Source organism: Exophiala mesophila (assembly GCF_000836275.1).
Source record: "Exophiala mesophila strain CBS 40295 unplaced genomic scaffold supercont1.4, whole genome shotgun sequence".
In the NCBI taxonomy this organism is placed as follows: Eukaryota; Fungi; Ascomycota; class Eurotiomycetes; order Chaetothyriales; family Herpotrichiellaceae; genus Exophiala; species Exophiala mesophila.
In genome coordinates, this window is record NW_015622507.1 from 1,006,028 (window position 1) to 1,023,855 (window position 17,828).

At 51.4% G+C, this 17,828-nt stretch overlaps 4 protein-coding genes across 4 annotated transcripts; 1 reads left to right on the forward strand and 3 right to left on the reverse strand.

Moving 5' to 3' along the window:
* Positions 1 to 194: 194 nt before the first annotated feature.
* PV10_05585 (uncharacterized protein) lies at positions 195 to 4,447 on the reverse strand. Its single transcript, XM_016370272.1, has 2 exons — positions 2,868 to 4,447; positions 195 to 2,820 (listed from the first exon to the last, which is right to left on the reverse strand). Exons 1-2 carry the CDS (start codon positions 3,894 to 3,896, stop codon positions 931 to 933), a joined length of 2,919 nt encoding a protein of 972 aa, XP_016222565.1. The 5' UTR covers positions 3,897 to 4,447; the 3' UTR covers positions 195 to 930.
* An 8,099-nt stretch (positions 4,448 to 12,546) lies between these two features.
* Positions 12,547 to 13,872, reverse strand: PV10_05586 (uncharacterized protein). Its single transcript, XM_016370273.1, has 2 exons — positions 13,594 to 13,872; positions 12,547 to 13,538 (listed from the first exon to the last, which is right to left on the reverse strand). The coding sequence occupies exons 1-2, from the start codon at positions 13,609 to 13,611 to the stop codon at positions 12,957 to 12,959; spliced, it is 600 nt and encodes a 199-aa protein (XP_016222566.1). The 5' UTR covers positions 13,612 to 13,872; the 3' UTR covers positions 12,547 to 12,956.
* Positions 13,873 to 14,061: 189 nt separating this feature from the next.
* Positions 14,062 to 16,841, forward strand: PV10_05587 (uncharacterized protein). Its single transcript, XM_016370274.1, has 3 exons — positions 14,062 to 14,189; positions 14,253 to 14,325; positions 14,386 to 16,841. Exons 1-3 carry the CDS (start codon positions 14,142 to 14,144, stop codon positions 15,261 to 15,263), a joined length of 999 nt encoding a protein of 332 aa, XP_016222567.1. The 5' UTR covers positions 14,062 to 14,141; the 3' UTR covers positions 15,264 to 16,841.
* On the reverse strand, positions 15,302 to 16,949 carry PV10_05588 (uncharacterized protein). Its single transcript, XM_016370275.1, has 4 exons — positions 16,913 to 16,949; positions 16,239 to 16,850; positions 16,010 to 16,166; positions 15,302 to 15,956 (listed from the first exon to the last, which is right to left on the reverse strand). The coding sequence occupies exons 2-4, from the start codon at positions 16,741 to 16,743 to the stop codon at positions 15,698 to 15,700; spliced, it is 921 nt and encodes a 306-aa protein (XP_016222568.1). The 5' UTR covers positions 16,744 to 16,850; positions 16,913 to 16,949; the 3' UTR covers positions 15,302 to 15,697.
* Between the last annotated feature and the right edge of the window lie 879 nt (positions 16,950 to 17,828).

Below are 17,828 nucleotides of genomic sequence, written 5' to 3' on the forward strand. Positions count from 1 at the left end.
GAGAAGATTAGTTCTTAATCTAATCAGATGGTGTCGATGCCAAGGCCGGCCATTCCCGAATCAGCAGTTCCATGCTATTGGATTGTCGCTACAACAACTATCGATCTCCTCGCGATGAGGCTATTAATACCATCTATATCAGCAGCAATGCGGTAGATGGACTCTGTCGATACTAGCTACAGAGAAGGAAGAATGTAGGCGAATGCATCGTTGCAACTTGAATATGTAGATCAACATTCAATCTTATACAATCTTGACATGTCTAGTTCTCGCGCAAAACACAGACTCAAGACGCTATCTATTTCTTGCCAGCTTCATTGAAGTCACACAAGGCTCGTCGTACCCAGCCGGACCAATATATCAGATTCGTCGTGAGTCCAAAACCAGCAGGCGTTCAAACTGCGCCTCGGTCCTTGTTCACAATGGACAACATGACTGCTCCTCGGCCCACCAGAATCAAGCCATGTCAACCTCATTCAACACGTCCACCACAACCGGTCTATTTCATTAGATCTGAACAAAAAGCAGATGCATCTCTTCCTCAATAAATTCAACCACTGGACCAAGCATCAACATAAAACAACGGTGCGCACTTCTGCTCGATGGGCTCTGTATACCCAAGCTCGACCGACGCAGACGCGGTGATATCATGTTTCGTAAATCTCACAAAATACCCAGGGTAAATCCCATATTCCAATCCCACCTTGTCATTACCCCTCCCACCTCATCACCGATATGCCGTCTTCGCATCTCGGCCTCATTCGTCATCATTCAGTCTTCATCCAGTCCCCCCCAGAGCCAGCCGTCAGACTGGGAAAATCTCGAGGGTTGACTTAGATATATTGGTAACCGCGGGAGATGACATTCCGGGCCTGAAAAGGCCGCGTTTCGTCGGTTGGGAGAGATTGTCGACATTTCCAAAGACGTTCGTTACAAACTCATTGTGAGCCATTCCCACTCTTGACTGTTACCGTGTGGTCCACCAACCATGGACTGCATGCCGGGTGTAAGTAAACCACCTCCCTGCATGACAGAAGCCATGGTTGTTGCGCCCATCGGAATGTTGTTGGGCTTGGGCCTTGAGGCGGGAGGTTGCCCCAGCTTGCTAGACTGAGGACCAGCATCCTGCATGTCAGCTTCATTCGTGGGGCCAGAACTTCCCGCATTCGCGAGTCCGCTAGTGTTCGAAGTTCGAGATTGTCGCCTTTGACGCTTGGGCGTTACCTGAACAGGCCGCGTCAAATTAGGCCCTGGTTGTACGGGAGGTTTGGGAGGGGCGGCGGCAATCGGCACAACCCCAGGTTTCCCGCCGATCGTCCCAGGAGGATAACTGGTAGGCGTCGTCACCGCGGAACCGGAATGAGCTGAGCCCTGGATAGAGGCTGGCGAGGCAGAATTATGTTCGCTCACAGTATTCCCCGAAGTGGGTGTCGTTGCTGGAGTCTGTTGAACAGAGTTCTTCCTGCTCGCTTTCTTTGCCGCTCTCGTCGCGGCAGATCCCACTGGCATCGGAGCACCGCTACCACGATTCCGTTTCTTGATGACATCCGTTTTGAGGGACAATGGCCTGACCACACCGTGAAGCTTCAAGAACAACCCACAGGCATTGCACAGGGGGTGACCTTCAGGATTACGTCGCCACAAGGGGGTGGTTTGCGTAAAACAGTTAGTGCAGGTTGTAGGAGCACCGTTGGGATCAGTGTTCTTGGGGCCTGGGCTGCTGGGTCGAGAAGGTTGGCGACTGCTAAAACCAGATTCACCAGGCGAACTCTCAGTGGATTGCAACTGATGGCCAGAGAGCGCCGGAGTTGAAATAGTGCGCGGAATCTTCTGACGACGCGGATCCGAATCCCGGTTTCTAATCTCACTGATGGATGCCGCGGAGCCATGAGTCCGACTTAGCATGGATGAGCCCCAGTCTGGAGAGGTGTTGACCATCTCGGCTCCTCCAATTCGCACCTGTTTTGCCGAGCTTCCATACCGCTGGAGACCGCCAAAATCGGCGCTGTTGGGATCCCATTGTAATCCTGAGTTAAGGTCCAGTGTGGGGTCTCCCATTTGACCATAGTCAGATTGCATCATGATGCTTCGATCGCCAAAGGTTGGTTCGTCATCCTCGCCATCAGAATCACCGCCGAAGTGGAAGAGATTGTCATTGCCAGACATTGATACACCTGGAGAAACACGACGAACAAAGTCATTAGTGATGACTCGAGACGGGTCAACATGTTGCTGCAGGCCAAAACCGTTCATGGCCGGAGCGGAGCCGACTCCGTTCATCGAAGTGTAGATGGACTCGTTGTTAGGACCAAATGCGAATTGTGAAGACATGGGATTCATGATCTGACTGGATCGGTGAGCAGGGTAAAAGGGCATTGAGCGAGGGTGGCCAGATTGTTGGTCGAAATAGTATTGCTGGGAATCATTGTCGTGACCAGGCTGAGGAGTGGAGACGGCCGAGGGGAATCCAGATTGAGGCGGAGAATAAATGTCTGCCGAGTTCAACGAAGAGGCCATGGAAGACTGGGTGTAGACGTTGGAGAAAGGTCCGTTGGTAACCATGGGAGAAGCTGCAGGGGAGAATGTAAAGTTCTGTTGGTAGGGGCCGGCCGAGGACAAGATGGGATCGTCGTGGAGATGGAATGAGTCGAGATTCAGCGACATTTGATTGGGAAACGTGCCGTTCTGAGGAAAAGCTGACGGCGTAGGCTGGTCTAGGGTGTAGTCTGGCAAGCAGTCATTGCCCTCATTACCGGATGTACCAGCTGTAGTGACGGTGGGTGGAACCTGAGGCGAGAATTCTGCAGGTCGTTTTCGGTTCTGAAGGGGGTCAATGAGGAAGGGAGGGAAACGGAAGGAATACTTACACCTCTTCTCTCGTCAATGCTGGTTTTGCGAACCCTTTTCTGGACATAGTCAAACTCTGAAGACCTGGTCAAAGTGGTGGAGGATTGAGGTAATGAAGAGGGAGGCAAGTTTCTGGGAATCTGGACATGAGGCATATTCCTTGAGGCAATGGGCATGCCGGAGCCTTGTTGCCCCCTCGAAAAAGATAATCCCTCTGAGGGTGCAGGAGTAGTGATGCCGGCTGGCGAGGCGACGGAACTAGGGATGATGTAATCGTCGATATTCATAGGTTCTGGCATCTGGTCCGAGTCTGCAGTCTTGTCGATGGACTGGCGCAATTGCTGAGCAATCCCACTTGGAGCAGAGACTTGATGAGGGGGTTTGAAGGTCGACTGTTTCCCACTAAGGAGGGAGCCGGTGTTGGCGGGGCGAGAATCATGCATAGTGGTAGAATCTTGAGACTGAGATAATTGGGAATCGGATTGTGTCTGGGCTTGTGACTGAGCCTGAGCCTGAGCTTGGGCTTGGGCTTGGGCTTGGGCTTGGGCTTGTTGCTCACGGCGTCGAAGGTTCATGGCCATCATTCGCCAGGTGAGGTTCTCCATTCGCTCTTGGTTGGGAAGTCGAGACTTTGTTCGGCTGTATAGTTTCCAAATCTGAGTACCCAAGGGATCCTGTTTCTGGAGGTCGGCGGGATTGTCCATGGTTGAGGAGAAGCCATTGTCGTTCCAGTCGGCAAAGGCATTGCCACGAAGGAACAACTCATTTCGAGCGAGCGTTTCGGGGTCTGAGATATCCAGGTTGGAACTTTGGTGGTCGTCGGTGTGGAACTTTGAATGAGAAGAGGGGAGATGAGAGAGATTTGCAGGAGAAAGATTTGTGGTCGATGTTGTTCCAGTAAGATGTCCTAAGCTGGACCAAGTGGAAGAATCGGTATCGTCAAGGCTGGCGGAGGGGGGAAAGTTGAAGGGGTCGGCTGGAGAGTGGACGGCGGAGGGTGCGTGTGAAGCTGCGATGCCCCCACGTTCGCCATAGTCTGCACCCAACATTACCGGGGATCCTGGAAGAGTCGCGTGCAGCGGGATGAGATGCAGTGTAGGGACGGTTTCATCAATCAGCACGGCATTGAAGCCACGAAAAAGATGCAGGTGCGATGCAGGAGAAGCGAAATGTAGCGCGGTGAGTACAGTACAGTGTAGTGAGCTGGGATTGACTAGAAAACAAAGAGGAAGGAATTATTGGTGAGAGTCGGCGGTGTCGTCGAGCGAGTCGAGCGGGCTCGGGAGGTGTGGGTGCAGGAGCACCCAGGTAAAGTCTGGTACGTGGTAGGTGCAGTCAAAGCACGAGACAAAAAGAGCGGGTAGGCTGTCGAATGGCGGGCGTGGCTGGCAGGGTTCCTCGGGTTGAGCAGCATATGCTTCGGTGAACTAAGGTACAGCCAGTCCGTGGGTGGTGAGAATGAGAGAAAAAAGAGGTACCGGGGAAAGGACTGGAGTGTGGTCTGTTGGTCTGTCCGGCGAGATGGGTTTGGTGCTGGGGTGTTAGAAGGGAATCAAGATGAGGTGGGAGGTGGGAGGTGGGAGGGATCGAGGGATGAGGGTGAGGGTCGGAGGGTCAAAGTTGACGAAAGTCGGGAGCGACGCAGCCTATGATGAGGCCCGAGAGCGGTTCTCGAGAGCTTGGGAGGCGTTTGGAAATGGGTCAAGGCGCAGGATGGGGTCGTGGTGGTGACAAGGTTCATCTGGATGGCACGGATGGGTACGCAAAGTTGTAGAGAAGTTGGAGAATGGCACGCAGCAGTGGACGCAGAAACGTGTGGGCTGCCGTGGCTGTCGTGGCTGCCCCTACGCAGACGCTACGCATAGTGGCATACGGAGTGCTACGCATACGGAGTCAACGGTGGGCCGAAGGGGGGGCACTGGAGGCTGCTGGGGGGGGCACTGGACCGAGCCAGGGAGTGCCAGGGTCACGCTTGGGATGAATTGGTGCGTCCAGGGTTCCGGCCTAGTGGAGCTTCTTGAAGCAATCAAGCGATCCAGTCATCATCCATACACAACTCTAACCTGGATCGGGGAGACTGTTCAAGAGACTCGGCCTTGTGAATCCCGCACGCATACTCCGTACGTCGGAATAAGTCCACTCTTCGATAAAAGTGATAGTTAGTAACGCTACGGAATATGACCAGTGGCGATCGAGGTCAAGTAGTTCGCCTTGTGAACGAAAGAGTTTTCTTGTTGGAGTTACAAGTTACGAGCAGTTGGAATGACGAATGTCCAAGTCTCGATGCAAGTCAAACGAGGTGTATCCGAGACGAGGTGGGCAGTGTTTAAGGCTCAAACTCTAACAACAAAGGTTCATGTATATCGATGGAATCGAGAGGGTCGAGCCGAGTCGAGCAATTGTCTCTTCGCCTCTACTGTCGGGATTGATGACGACGACCATGATGCGCAGTGCTGAGCGACGACATAACGATACATTGTAAAGTGCCCTATGTTAAGATGGCGAAGATGAACTACAACTGAGTCAACGGCAAGATATTTGTCCTGGGACATCGATCATACGAGTATTTGTTGAACTTTAGCACCGTCTTTCTAGAGTGCTGTTGTCACTTGATCAGCGAGCATCAATCCCGTCCTGCGTGAGATCTGCATGGTCAGTTTCTAACACGCAAGCACCCTTGAAAACGGCTAAATCAGGAGCCCTGAGGCCAAATGGATCCCCTGTGCCCCTGTATATTCTTTCAAGAATCATCTATAGACATTGCGCATTGAGGGTATCAGATACAGAGCCATCGTCGACATGTCCCTGATCTCATAGTAGGCGTCGCAGTATGTCCGTCCGGGTGTTGAGGGGTACATGCAAGGCCCCGGCGGCTCCAGAATGAGAATGCATAGTGGGCGTCCTAGCCCATTGATGCTCCGCAAGGTGCAACTTTAACCAGTAGGCGTAAATTAGGGCGAGTAGGCCCAGGCTTCGGGCGAGGATCCAGAATGAGTCAAGCGGAGCCCAAGGGAGAATTCCCGTGCCCGTAGCAAGTAGCCGAACCTCCTAGCCACGAGCCAAGACAGGGAGATCGGTGCCTCCGGCCATATGGCCAAGTGCTCATAGGTCGTCGGTATTGGTGCTAGTTTCTAGTGTCAGAAACGAGCTATTGGCCTTTGGATTTTAGGCTGCGGGCGTAGCGTGGGTGAGCCACCATGTCAAAGCGTGGGAGGCCTCTCGGCGCATCTCACAACTGGAGCTGCTCGAGTTTCTTGAATAATAATGGTGACAGTACTCAACAGTCGTTGAAATTGGTAACCGCTCGGTTGCATGAATTCCACAGAGCTTGGTTCATGAATCATGAGTGACCTGTGCAGCCACTCCGAGTCCACTTTGATTTACAGGCGAATTGTTACATAGGCATTGATTATATGGCCACTCCAACGAATTGCTAGGCCGGTATGGTGGCAACACCTTACTTTGGAGCACAGCCTGGAATAGTTCTGTTCGGCCAAGGAGCCGATCATCGAGACTTATTCAGGCCTTCTGCGTCATCCACGGATTGGTTGCTGACCTGGTGATGGTGATGGTGGTGTCGAAGGTGTTGGGAAGGGAGCGACATGTGGAGTTTGACACGAATGGTATGACAATCATATGCTTTTGGAGCTTGACACTTGGCTTAAGTAGAGTCGAGACTACAAAGTTACTACGGAGCATGCACTACTTAGAATGGCAGAATGGTGACCATATCGAGGTTTGAGGCTTCAGCCCGTCAGTCCTCAGGCAACGATCAGACCCCACCGCCTCAACAGAAGTGCATGATGCGCAAGAGTCATGACTCGTGGGATAATCATCGACACGTGAAGTTGACGGCACAACAATCCGAAACACGGCAAATGGCAATGGCAATGGGCAAATCGGCATGCCGGTTGAAGTTACTTTGTATCACTACTTTACTACAACTGTGCGACAGTGGCTACGTACTCCTCCTGTGAACTGTGCTCTCATTCCAGTATTCCGCAAAACCACCGTTGGGTTCCGGCGCGGCAGGTCAGACTCCACTGGTTCCCAGTCAACATGGATGTGGTCAAGAATCAAGATGAGCCAACAAGATGGACCCGAATGTAATTCCATGCATGATCGACACCCACTCGGCTTGTGCGCATTTGGTCTCTGGAATCTGGCTTGATGGGTCGTTACTCCGTAGTCGTCAACCACTGACAAGTCACCAGTAGAGAGCCGCCGTCGCTGGCGTATTGCCCTGATTTTGTGATTTCTAGGCTTCGGCAAGCACTTGTCAGGCTGCAAGGTGCCCCTCGAGCCCCTCTCTCAGCCCCACCTGTGACGCCGATTTGTTGCCGCGTCGCCACCGTTTGGACTACACAGTAAGTAGGCATAGCGTAGGCATGGGCAGTAGGTCCCTCGGCCGAGTATTGGGGACCCGTTTTAGGCTATTCTGACACGAGTCCTGACTTTTGGGGTTTTTCCATTTCGAGGTACTGGACCAGAGTGGTAAGCCGGTAGTCGCATGTCGATTGAGATTCCCTTGGACCCTCTTGTGTCTCTATAGCTTTCGGATGCGAAAAATCACCGGGTGCTTCAATTGCGCTCATCCCAACAGGCCGGAAATATGACAGTTTGTGTAGCCATGGGGCTATGTTGTCTATGCCATCCATGTACCTTGACAACTACTATACCGATTACCTACTACCTAGAGGTATCTAGAGGGATGCTCTGTAAGTAGGTACCTACCTAGCTTTCCTGGGCACGCCCTTACGCATTCACGTACATGCAGGCACATGCCGGCATGCCATGCGCCAACTCCAACCACAGCGAACTCCCTAAAACATTTTTAACCACTCATTGCCACCAGTGCCACCACCTGAAAAAGCCATGATGATCTGGATCATCAACCACAAAACCTGTTGCAAGTGCGAGGTTGACGTTCGATGATGACCAGAGGTTGGATTTGAAATGGGGGGCTCATGGGCGGGGGCGACTATCACCAGTAGTGGTTGTTACTATGAGACCTTCAATCCAACCCCGCTGGGGAATAACAATAATAATTTCGTATCCTTTGAGGCATCGATCGTTTGACTTTTGATTTCCTCGGCAATAGGTATTCCGGGGTGAAGGTCCCTCCTTCGGAGCAATCTTAATAGCATGCATAGTAGGGCGGCATGAGCGTCGCCACGGGGGGTACCTTTATGCCTACCTTACCTTACCTTAGGGAGGTACCTTGATCATTATTAGCACTCCTACAGACTTGCACTGGCCTTCCTCTCTTACTGTACAATTGTTACGCTGCCAATGGCGATTTCCTTGGTCCGTTCCCCCCTGTTCAAGTTACCCGCCACCACTGAGTCATATGATTGGTACAATTCGCATTCCTTGAGAGACGCATGGCCGATGGCGGATGGGTCCAGCCCAATGGTTACAACTGGGAGTCATGTCAAAGTCAAAGAAAAGCCCGCGGCCGCTAAAGCGTGCATTGCATACAGTGGCGCTGCTTCCACCCTTTTGGTCCTTTTTTTAAAGTATGATCATTATGCCCAACATGTGATGCTTCTCCCTGCGGGTTTTTAGCATGTCGACGGCAATACCACGTTGACCCAGACATAGGTATATTATTGTACACTATTAGTAGTAAAATTGGCACGCTTGATCTAAAGGGCCTCTCTGCATGCGCCATTAGAATATAATCAAAAAGGTCCAGACGACAGGAAAAGTCCCACCAGAACTGGCCCCCTCTACCTCCGCCGTTGTTTTGGTGGGTGGACCCCTCCTTGACTTGCATCGATGGATCCGGTCGGTGAGATCTTTCACGTGTGTGACATGCCATACTTCACCATAATCCTGTTCTTCGTGGCGTGCTTTGTTCAAAGCATGTGCTGCTTGATGGCGGTACAGCTCCAGGTATGAGAGATGCAGTTTGGCAAATTTCCAAGAGGTCTGGCCACCGGTGACTCCCTCTACTAGAATGCCCTCACTGACAGCGTCCCTTCTTCAGGCGCATGGAACTCATGGTCAAACTCAGATCCAAGTGATGAGCTTGTTGATCGACTCAGGCTTGAACCAGTGGCAGTTGCGGCGGTAGAGCTCCGACTGGGTATGACCGCCTAAAACTTAAGTCCTCCCGTACTGTACTTAATTTGTTACTTACTGGTAGGCTTGCAGCGACTCTTGGTCAACTGCAAGCTGTCCTAATCCTTGACCCTCTGGATGTCCAGTCGGATCTCGAGCTGTCTCGATGATCTCACCCCTCGATCCCGAGTTGCAGAGAGACGAACGTACATTAGCGCGGGGTGAACCACGGCTACTCGTACCTAGCCACTTACGAGTAGCTCCTTGTATTCCTCCATCCTCCAGGGTGCACCATGGGTGCCATGGGGCCGAGGGGGCGCCCCGTCGCCCAATCCTTTCGGTGAATCACACCCCCTGAACACCACCGAACAGCAGCTACAGTGAGTCAAACAATCATCTCTTTGGTTGACTCCAAGCCCCGGACATGTACGAGTACTGATTGCATGCTAAGCTAACCTCCTGGAAAACCGCAGCTGATACGTAGACAAGAGCAACTACAATCCGAGCGTGGCACACTGCCCGATGTACCTGATCTGACATGAAGTATTCCCTGGTCCCAAGACTTGCACCCCGGCGTCTCCTTTGGCTTTCGTGCATTGCAGTATACAGTTGACTGATGGCCGGTCTGGTCAGACCCTGAATCCTGAGTCAAGGCGTATCCCACTGGTATACTTGGCACAATCTCTCACGATTGCTCAGTCGTGCCAGTCAAACCCATGTCCTCGTCCTTGCGCTGTTGAGCCTATAACCTCGACGACGGGTCAACTGTCGCCTACCGTCAATATGCCAAATGGTGGACCAGTAACCATGTCCTTGTGTGCATGGCGCACTCGCAAGCATCAATCCGCCCCATGGAATACCCGAGCCCACCAAAGTGAAGCCCGAGGTGTCTGTGGGTCAGCTTTTCAGATCGTCAAACAGCCAGCACGTCACTCACTTCAGGGATTACGGTAGACACATCTGCAACCCTTCGACACAAAATAAAGTAAAAATGGAAAATCATATTTCTAAACGTACCTAAGCTAGACTTTGTTTTGACATGAGCGACGGTGATTTTCAAAGAGAAATGTGTTAAGCGCAGTCGAATGGCCTGCTTCCCTTTCGAGATTCCCTAACTCTCTGGTGCTATGTAATGGTTATTGTCATATATTCGTGTCAGATCCGCCCGACCAGCCACGGCGGAAATGTTGCCCCGCCAAACGTCGCCAGGGTCAATCAAGACCACCTGTTGACAGTCATGACAGTTCAAACACGCCCTTGTTCTCCAAGAATTGCAGGCCCAAACCTTCGAGACTTACCAGAACGTTATTATCCACCGTCTCGGGGAAACATGGTTCGTGCCACGACACTCAGCAGAAATTCGGTTGAGCGTACACCACGGACGACTGGAGATGAATCGGGAGAAGAGCGAGACATCCAAATGCACGCTGCGGCAGCCCCGTCACATCGTCTCTAAGAATGATACTGGCGCCAGTCGGCAACTGCGTCTCGTACATATATTCGTAGAGACATCAACACCGTTAATTGACCAGTAACAACCAAAAAAAGAAGTCGCTCTCCAATAATCCGTGCGTGTAATGAGTGGGTCACAAAAAGAGGGTCCTGAGAGCTCCCGTTCAAGCGAGCATCAATAAATTGAGGATACGAGTAGGCGCGAGCAACGCTACTCGGCGATGTATTGCCCGGGAGTAATCACCCAAACAAGGACTGGATTGGATATGTCATTGCGCAAACCCTCTTGGCAGATGTTGGTCATCGGTTCGGATAGCAGATGCATCCCACACGTCGGTCCATAGTGTGTAATTGAACAGTACACACAGATGTCACAGATTTGGGATCGATCATGACGTTGTGTTGGGAAACCATCAGCTCGCCTTCGAATCGAGAATCAAATGTGAAACGATGGTGATCGGGCGGAGATTCATCAAGATTTGTCAACGACTTGGTGCATCGATTGGTCTGACTCAACGTTGACCTTGAAGGGACCTACTCCGTAGACAAATATGTGAACTCTCAGAGGGTTCCCAAGTCCCAGGGTGGGTGGTGATCACTCCTTGACTACTCCGTAGTCATGCTAGTGTGAGAGCATGGAATTGTCTTTGGGCGGCACGAATACAAGTCGGACACCAGAACCCGTTCGAAATGCTGACTTGAATCGGACCGACAAGGCAAAACCCTCTGGCGTTGGGCGCAGCACAGGCCAGTTGCTAAAAGTCTAAAATGTTAGTCGCCATCTTTCTTCTCTCAAGCTGCAGGCTAGGGTTAGCTGCATTTCTCGGCACCTTTCTGATTGACTCGGAGCCTTGCCTAGAACCATCTTAGTGGGGCATAAGTTAGAATTGGCAGAGAGCTCAAGAGCTCCCCCAATATCCAAGAATGCTGATCCCTATTGGGAACCCAGCCTGATCTTACCGTGTAGGCGACAGCTCAACATCCGTGTTGTGGTGTGCAAGCGACGTGTTTTCGAAAGTTGTTGAGCAATAGTCAAGTTCAGTGCACATGCGTCAGCATTGAGGCGAGAGTGAGAGATCATTCGACTGGGCAAGCATGGGTGGAGAGGTCGAAGGACGAGTTGAACAGGTAGCGCCATGTTCCAAGGTTCCAAGGCCGCAGATGCACATCCCCACGCTAGTGTTCGGTTCTGCAAATTGGCTTTCTTCTCATTCACAGCTGTGAGAGAGAAAGAAAGGATCCGGGAACCTTAGGCTTAGCTGGATGAATCATGAAACTTCGTAAAGGAAATGGAATTGTGATGGTTCTTTGCTGGGATGAGCGGTAGGCTGGTCATGGCGGCAAGACGAGGCATCCGTCATCCAAACTTCGGTGCGTGGGCAGGGCAAGCCGACGCGTATGGTGGCGCCGTGATTCCTCCCTTTTTTCCTTTGTTGTTGGTATCTGATTCGCACTTCTCGAGTCGGTCGTAGGGTCCTCGGGTACAGGTCAAGTGGAGGGATGGTCGACACTGGCAAGGAGCTACTGTACTTAGCAACATGTTGTAGGATGTGGAAAGATCCCGGAGGTGGTGGACATGTTACGTTGGCTGTCGCCTCTAGTAAGCAAGTTGCGTGTGTCTAGACGTTTGTGTTCGTGTCTGTATCTGGTCAAGGCATTCTGGGAGAGGTATCTGCTGCAATTTCAATGGCTTGGACTTGGTGCTGAGTTCAAGGAGGGTGGGATGTCGTGTGCTTTGGGTGGACTGCTTGTTCCATGGCATTTTCGCGTACCGTAGACCATAGACGTCAGAACGCAGGCAGCAGACACCAGGTAGCAGACACCATCCAGTACGTACAAGAAAGACGATTGAGATGCGACTTTGGTTTCTTTAATAAGTATTGAAGAATCACAGTGTGCCGAATTCGCTTAGAAGCTGATAAGAAGCCGGTGGAGATCGCCGTGCTGAAGGTGCCAAACCAAGGGCAGGAGCGACCACTGACATGTTGATTTCACCATGGCCGCCTGGTAGAACATGGTTTTGGCACGACTTCAACTGATAGCGAAGCGTCGTGACAGTTGCAATCTTGACCGGGTGATAGGCAGAGGGCGGCTCCGGGCCTTCAGAATGGCACGATCCCAAAGGTTACAGTTGTCCAGGCGGTAGCCCCGCGATAACAGGGTAGTTTTTCCCAACTGGATTGGCGATAAAGAATCTGGGGCAAGCGAGCGCATGAGCGCATGAACCCAAACTTGTCCGATGTGTAGATAACATCCGGGTCATTGTCCATTCACATTGACTCCAGCATGATTCCTGAGCACGGCACTGAGGCATCTGGAGTCCGAGTTACAATCAGTTGATGGATGATTCACACCAATTGAGGCTGCATCTCATGATTCTTATCTGTGCTCCGGCCACAACACAAAATGCAATGTGGCAGTGGTCAAAATAGGCAGGTGACCACGTTCGCCATTCCACACTCGAAGCACACAATAACGCAATAATATGTTAGGGACATGGGTGTCTCCATGAGTCTCATTGTGGCCCCCTGTTGCTTGCTGGATGTTGCACACTCTCTCCCCAGCCTCTAATTTGCTGCCATTCCATTGTTTTATTTTCCATCCGTAGCACTTCCAACCTTGCCCATTCTCTGTACCACACAGCAAATGTAGTTGGGGTCGGGGAAAATTATGATTTCCTGATTCTTGGTCCGTAGCCTGAGCAATTGAACCTCGTCCTCCCTGACTTTGTGTGACTCGTCCTCGCCTGCTACTTCCTGCATCGAGGCCGACCCATCTCCGTAGATCCCACCAGATGTCTTGTCCGCTTCTCGAGATATTCCCCCCAATACCGCTCCGACGGTTGATGCGTTTTTGGCAAATTGGAAGATGGCTGAGGCCAACACCTCAGCCGGTGTGACCTGGTGTTTAGACTCTTCACCCTGCTCTTGACCGTCAGCAGCGTGGTCGCCGCCCTCGCCAGCTCCAGAGTCTTGTGTCACACTGGGGCCGGGGCCGCTGGTCCACCTAGATGTTTGGCCTGCGCGGGGCACCGAGTGTTTCCCTGATACGATCAAGCCCGTTGCCCGAATGATGGAACCATCTCTTTTAGAAAGTATGAGTGTTGACTGAACATTGGGGCGGTCCGTCAATGCGCGGAGAGTGGCGTCGACCGAGCTGACGTTGGGATATCCCTAAAAGAAGCTACAGTCAGTCACATGGCGACAGTAATGTTTGCTGGCTACCCACTCTGTCATTCTGGGCCATGTCCAACTCACGAACAGCAAGAGCAAGAGATTGCCGAGTTCGATCGCACAGTCATCTCAGAAGGCTCCTGAGGGTTGGTGTAAACCGAAGTCGCGTTTGGACGCGCGCTGATTCAAGGTTTGCACTTGGATCGGTCAAGCTCTTGCGACCGTTGGAACATGCACGAGATGCTTGCCGGAAGCCGAGAGGCAAGGTTGCTGACGCAAGTTTAATTCAACTGTCATGAACATGAGATGTGGGACAAGAGGCGTGAGTGATCACAGGGACGATGGGTTTTCATTACAGCATGAAATCCATCTCCGCAGAATTGGGGATTTCAGTGACACAAAGATTCCTTCCTAATTGGGTCTTTCCGCTTTGGCGGCCCGGCCCGTTGTCGAAGGCTCCTTCCTGCCCATTTCTTGAACGTTTCTCCGCGCATCTCGAATTTTTTCCCTCCACGGTTTCTAACCTCATTGCACTTCACGACAACTCCGCATCTCGTCGTGAATGACACCGAATACTTGAGTCGACGACTTGATTCCCAAATCATGGGCTCAAGTGCCAAGAAAAAGAAGGAGAAGAAGAAGGACTTTCAAGTCAGCCGCTCTGCTCTGCCTCATATTCATGGCCCTCAATGCTGACTGACCTCTTCTTGGTAGAAACCCAAACTGAAGGTGGGCAAGGCGAGACCCAAAGCTGCCAACACCACAGACACCAGTTTTCGTTCAAAATGTAAGGTCCTTGCTGTTCTTGTGTCCATCTTGCCACTTCGATAGCTGACTCAAGAAACAGCGATTGTCTTGTCTCAACAACTTGACGTGAATGCCCCCGCGGAGTCAACCAAGTTTCAACACCAGCTTTCTCTTGTTTCATCTCGCTCTGATACCCAACGCAAAGACTCTTTAGCCTATTTAACAGCATACATCACTGCTTCTCGCCCTGGTTCCACCCTGCCAGTATCGGCAAACGCCCTTCTCACCGCAACATGCCCCCTCATCCTTGACGCCTCCTCTGGCGTTCGCAACCAGTTGTTGAAACTGTTCCAAAGTCTTTCCTCGGAAGATATTGGCGATCATGTCTCCAAGCTACTCCCATACATGCGAGCCGGCATGACCCATCTGTCAAAAGACATTCGCCTTTCCGCCATTGATTTTTTGTCCTACGTGATCAAAGTCGCCGGCATCGAGCTGGTATCTTGTGCAGGAGGTTGGTCTCAGACTCTGGAATGCTTTTTGACAGTTCTCGGCTGGAGATCCGCAGATTCAACAAAGTGGTCCTCTACCAAGACTTCTTTTGGAGGAGACATCAAATCTACTGCCAGGATCATGCAAGTCCTCGCCGATTTTCTACGCCAAGGGCTTCATGAAGATCCAACAAGCTCGGACATTGACTTGATTACTTTCGGATTTCCACTTTGGGATATTACAGCAATGTCGATACCGACAAAATCAAATCCCTATGCCCAGCTCAATCTATTTGGACCACCCACCGATCCCGGTCATCAAATGCTCGAAGGTCAGGACGATAGGTCAGAACTCTTTTCAAGATCCTATCACGATATTATATGGGCTGGAATCGATGCAGCCAAAAAGGAGGGCGGCGAACTGGGCCGAGCCTCTGGATTGCTCATCAAGACACTTGAACCCCTGCAACTTTCGGCCGGCGCTTGAGCGAAGAAGCAAGTCAGATCTTCATCAACCATCCAACCCTGGGAAGGAACAAAGTTTCAATGAGTTGCTCAATAATTGGAACAAATCTTTATCTCTACGAGGCTACGAAGCAACAACGATGGGGGGTTCTGAGCAGCGACAGCCAATTGCATTCACAGCAAATGCTACCCTGACAGTGATCTGCCCAAGCTGTCGTTGCCTGTGTCGCCCTCATATGCGTCGTTTGCGTCCACGGCCAAACCTTCGATGGCATGATTTGAGTGGGCTTTTGTTGCCTTTCCCCCTCCTGTGGTCTGATTGCACATATACCACCCGCATCATCCATGTATGCCTCTTGCATTCATAGAAAGACGAGCAAACTTGCCATTGGAGGCCCTGAAATACTCGGTCCTTGCCCCAATCAGGTATGTATGCGTCTCCATGACGAGGACGGATTAGGCAGTGTCGATGATCCATTTTCTCAAAAACTCCGCCTGGGTCCCAGCATTTCTTTCGAAAAAGGACCCAGTGTACGCGTCGAAATGGCCTGCAGGTAGCAGTTGCAATTGCTTGGGCTCTCTGGCGCGGGCATACGCAGCCAATGCCAGGTCTGCTGGCGTGAGGACATCGTCTCTAGCAACAGTCATGAGCAACGGCGTGGGTGAAATCCTTTCAATCAGTTGCTGTGGCTCATAACCTCGGAAGAGTTCAATACTTGACGGTGCTTTAGCTTTCGAAAGGGGAACAAGATGCATTAATAAACTCACGTCCTAACAGTGATCTTGTTCTCCCATTTAGACTTGGCTTCCCAGGAGGAAAAGAACTGATGGCTGTCGGGAGTCGGCAAAGCAGATGGCTTCAAGGGATCGGCATCGACCACAGGTACAAATCCCGGGTCTTTGCCTTGTGATCTTGCAATCCGGTCTGGTTGTGATCAGCCGCGGTGATGTGGGGAGGGAGTTGACCGGGAGAAAAGGGATAAATGCCACCACATACCTGCGGCGAAGATGGCATTGAAGCCAACCTCAAAATCAGGCCTAACCAAGCGATGGAAATTCTCCCAGCCGCTGACCAATGGAGCCTGGCTCAATACCGCCTTGACCCTCCTATCAACCGCGCCGACATATAAAACGTGGCCGCCGCTGTAGGATGAGCCCCAAATAGCAATACGGTCAGGGTCAACCTCGGGTCTCTGCGAGACATATGTAATGGCATCCGAGTAATCGGAGATCTGCAGAGCCGGCACAATTTCCAGACGAGGCTCGCCATCCTTCTGGTCACTGTCTCCAAAGCCACGATTGTCGTAGACCAAAGCGGCAATGGGCAGTTTCGAAACGAAATACTCGGCAAATGCATCGAGGTCGAACTCCTTGAGAGCGCTGAACCCATGGGCGAGCACTATGGCAGGTAGTTTGACTCCGTCATGGCCTTCAGGGGTGTAGAACCAGCCACGTAGAGTGACATGGTCTGAAGTTTTGAACTCGATATCTTGTCGTGGCATGGCTGTTGATGCTGGACGAAAGATCAATCAATTCAGGAACACGATTTCCTCTGTCACGAGTGCTAACTTCTGAACAAGTATGTAGCGGGATAATCAAGATTTTAAGACTTGATATCAATTAGAGCTCTGAATGAAGGGGTCACATTGAAGCAGCGGGGGAACGGAGTACATGTAATTAGAAAGATGGACGTCTCCCCTAAGTCGCGGCCCAGAACCAAACGACGAATGTGTCTGTATGACACCATTTCTCACCAAATCCTCCGAACCGGACCTGACTCGACCAGACGATTCGGATTCGTTGGGCAATATTTCGAGTTACGTAGCCAAATCAAACGAGAGGTGAGCGTGAGACGGTAAAGGTTAGATAGAAATCAAGAAAAGAGGGGAAGCGAAGCGAAAACGAAGCTCCGATTAATATTTCTCACCTGATCAATCTTGAAACCCCGCATTGGATATACCATAGACAGGGCATGGCGCTTTGGATGGACATGCATCCTTAGAAGAGGAAAGAATGATAGGTAGCCTATATTCTAGCCTATCCCATATCTTGATCTTGTCGGTGACCGTAAATGAGCTGTTGGGTTGAGAATGTGAGCAAAGATTTGCCTGGACAGACTGTCACTGTATCCCAGCCATGTATACGAACCAGACAAGCAGATTCCATCACTGTGCGACATCATCTTGGGACGACACCATGCTTGGATTTAATGTTATCTTCGTTGTGACACACAGATGACCGTGTCGTGGAGTACGAATGTAGTACTGAGGACTTGAATTCTGCTCTTGGGCTTAGGATTGGTCGCTTCCAACGTTTCTACCATTTCTCTATCCTTGTGTCTCTCAACTTAATTTGTGCCTTAGTCCTTCTGCTCTCATCACAATATTGCTGCCGGGTCCTCTCCGAGATGGACTCCGACATCCGCTCTTTTCAACCCTTGTCTTCATGTCCAGCCGGGGCATGCTCTTTGAAGTGCATGCCCTGGTCCTCACGTGAGCCTTATTCCTTCATCTGATCACTTTCCTGTTCTTGTTTGCTGTTTCCCTGCGCTTACGTCTTTGATTTCCTCCTGCAGCATACTGGACGC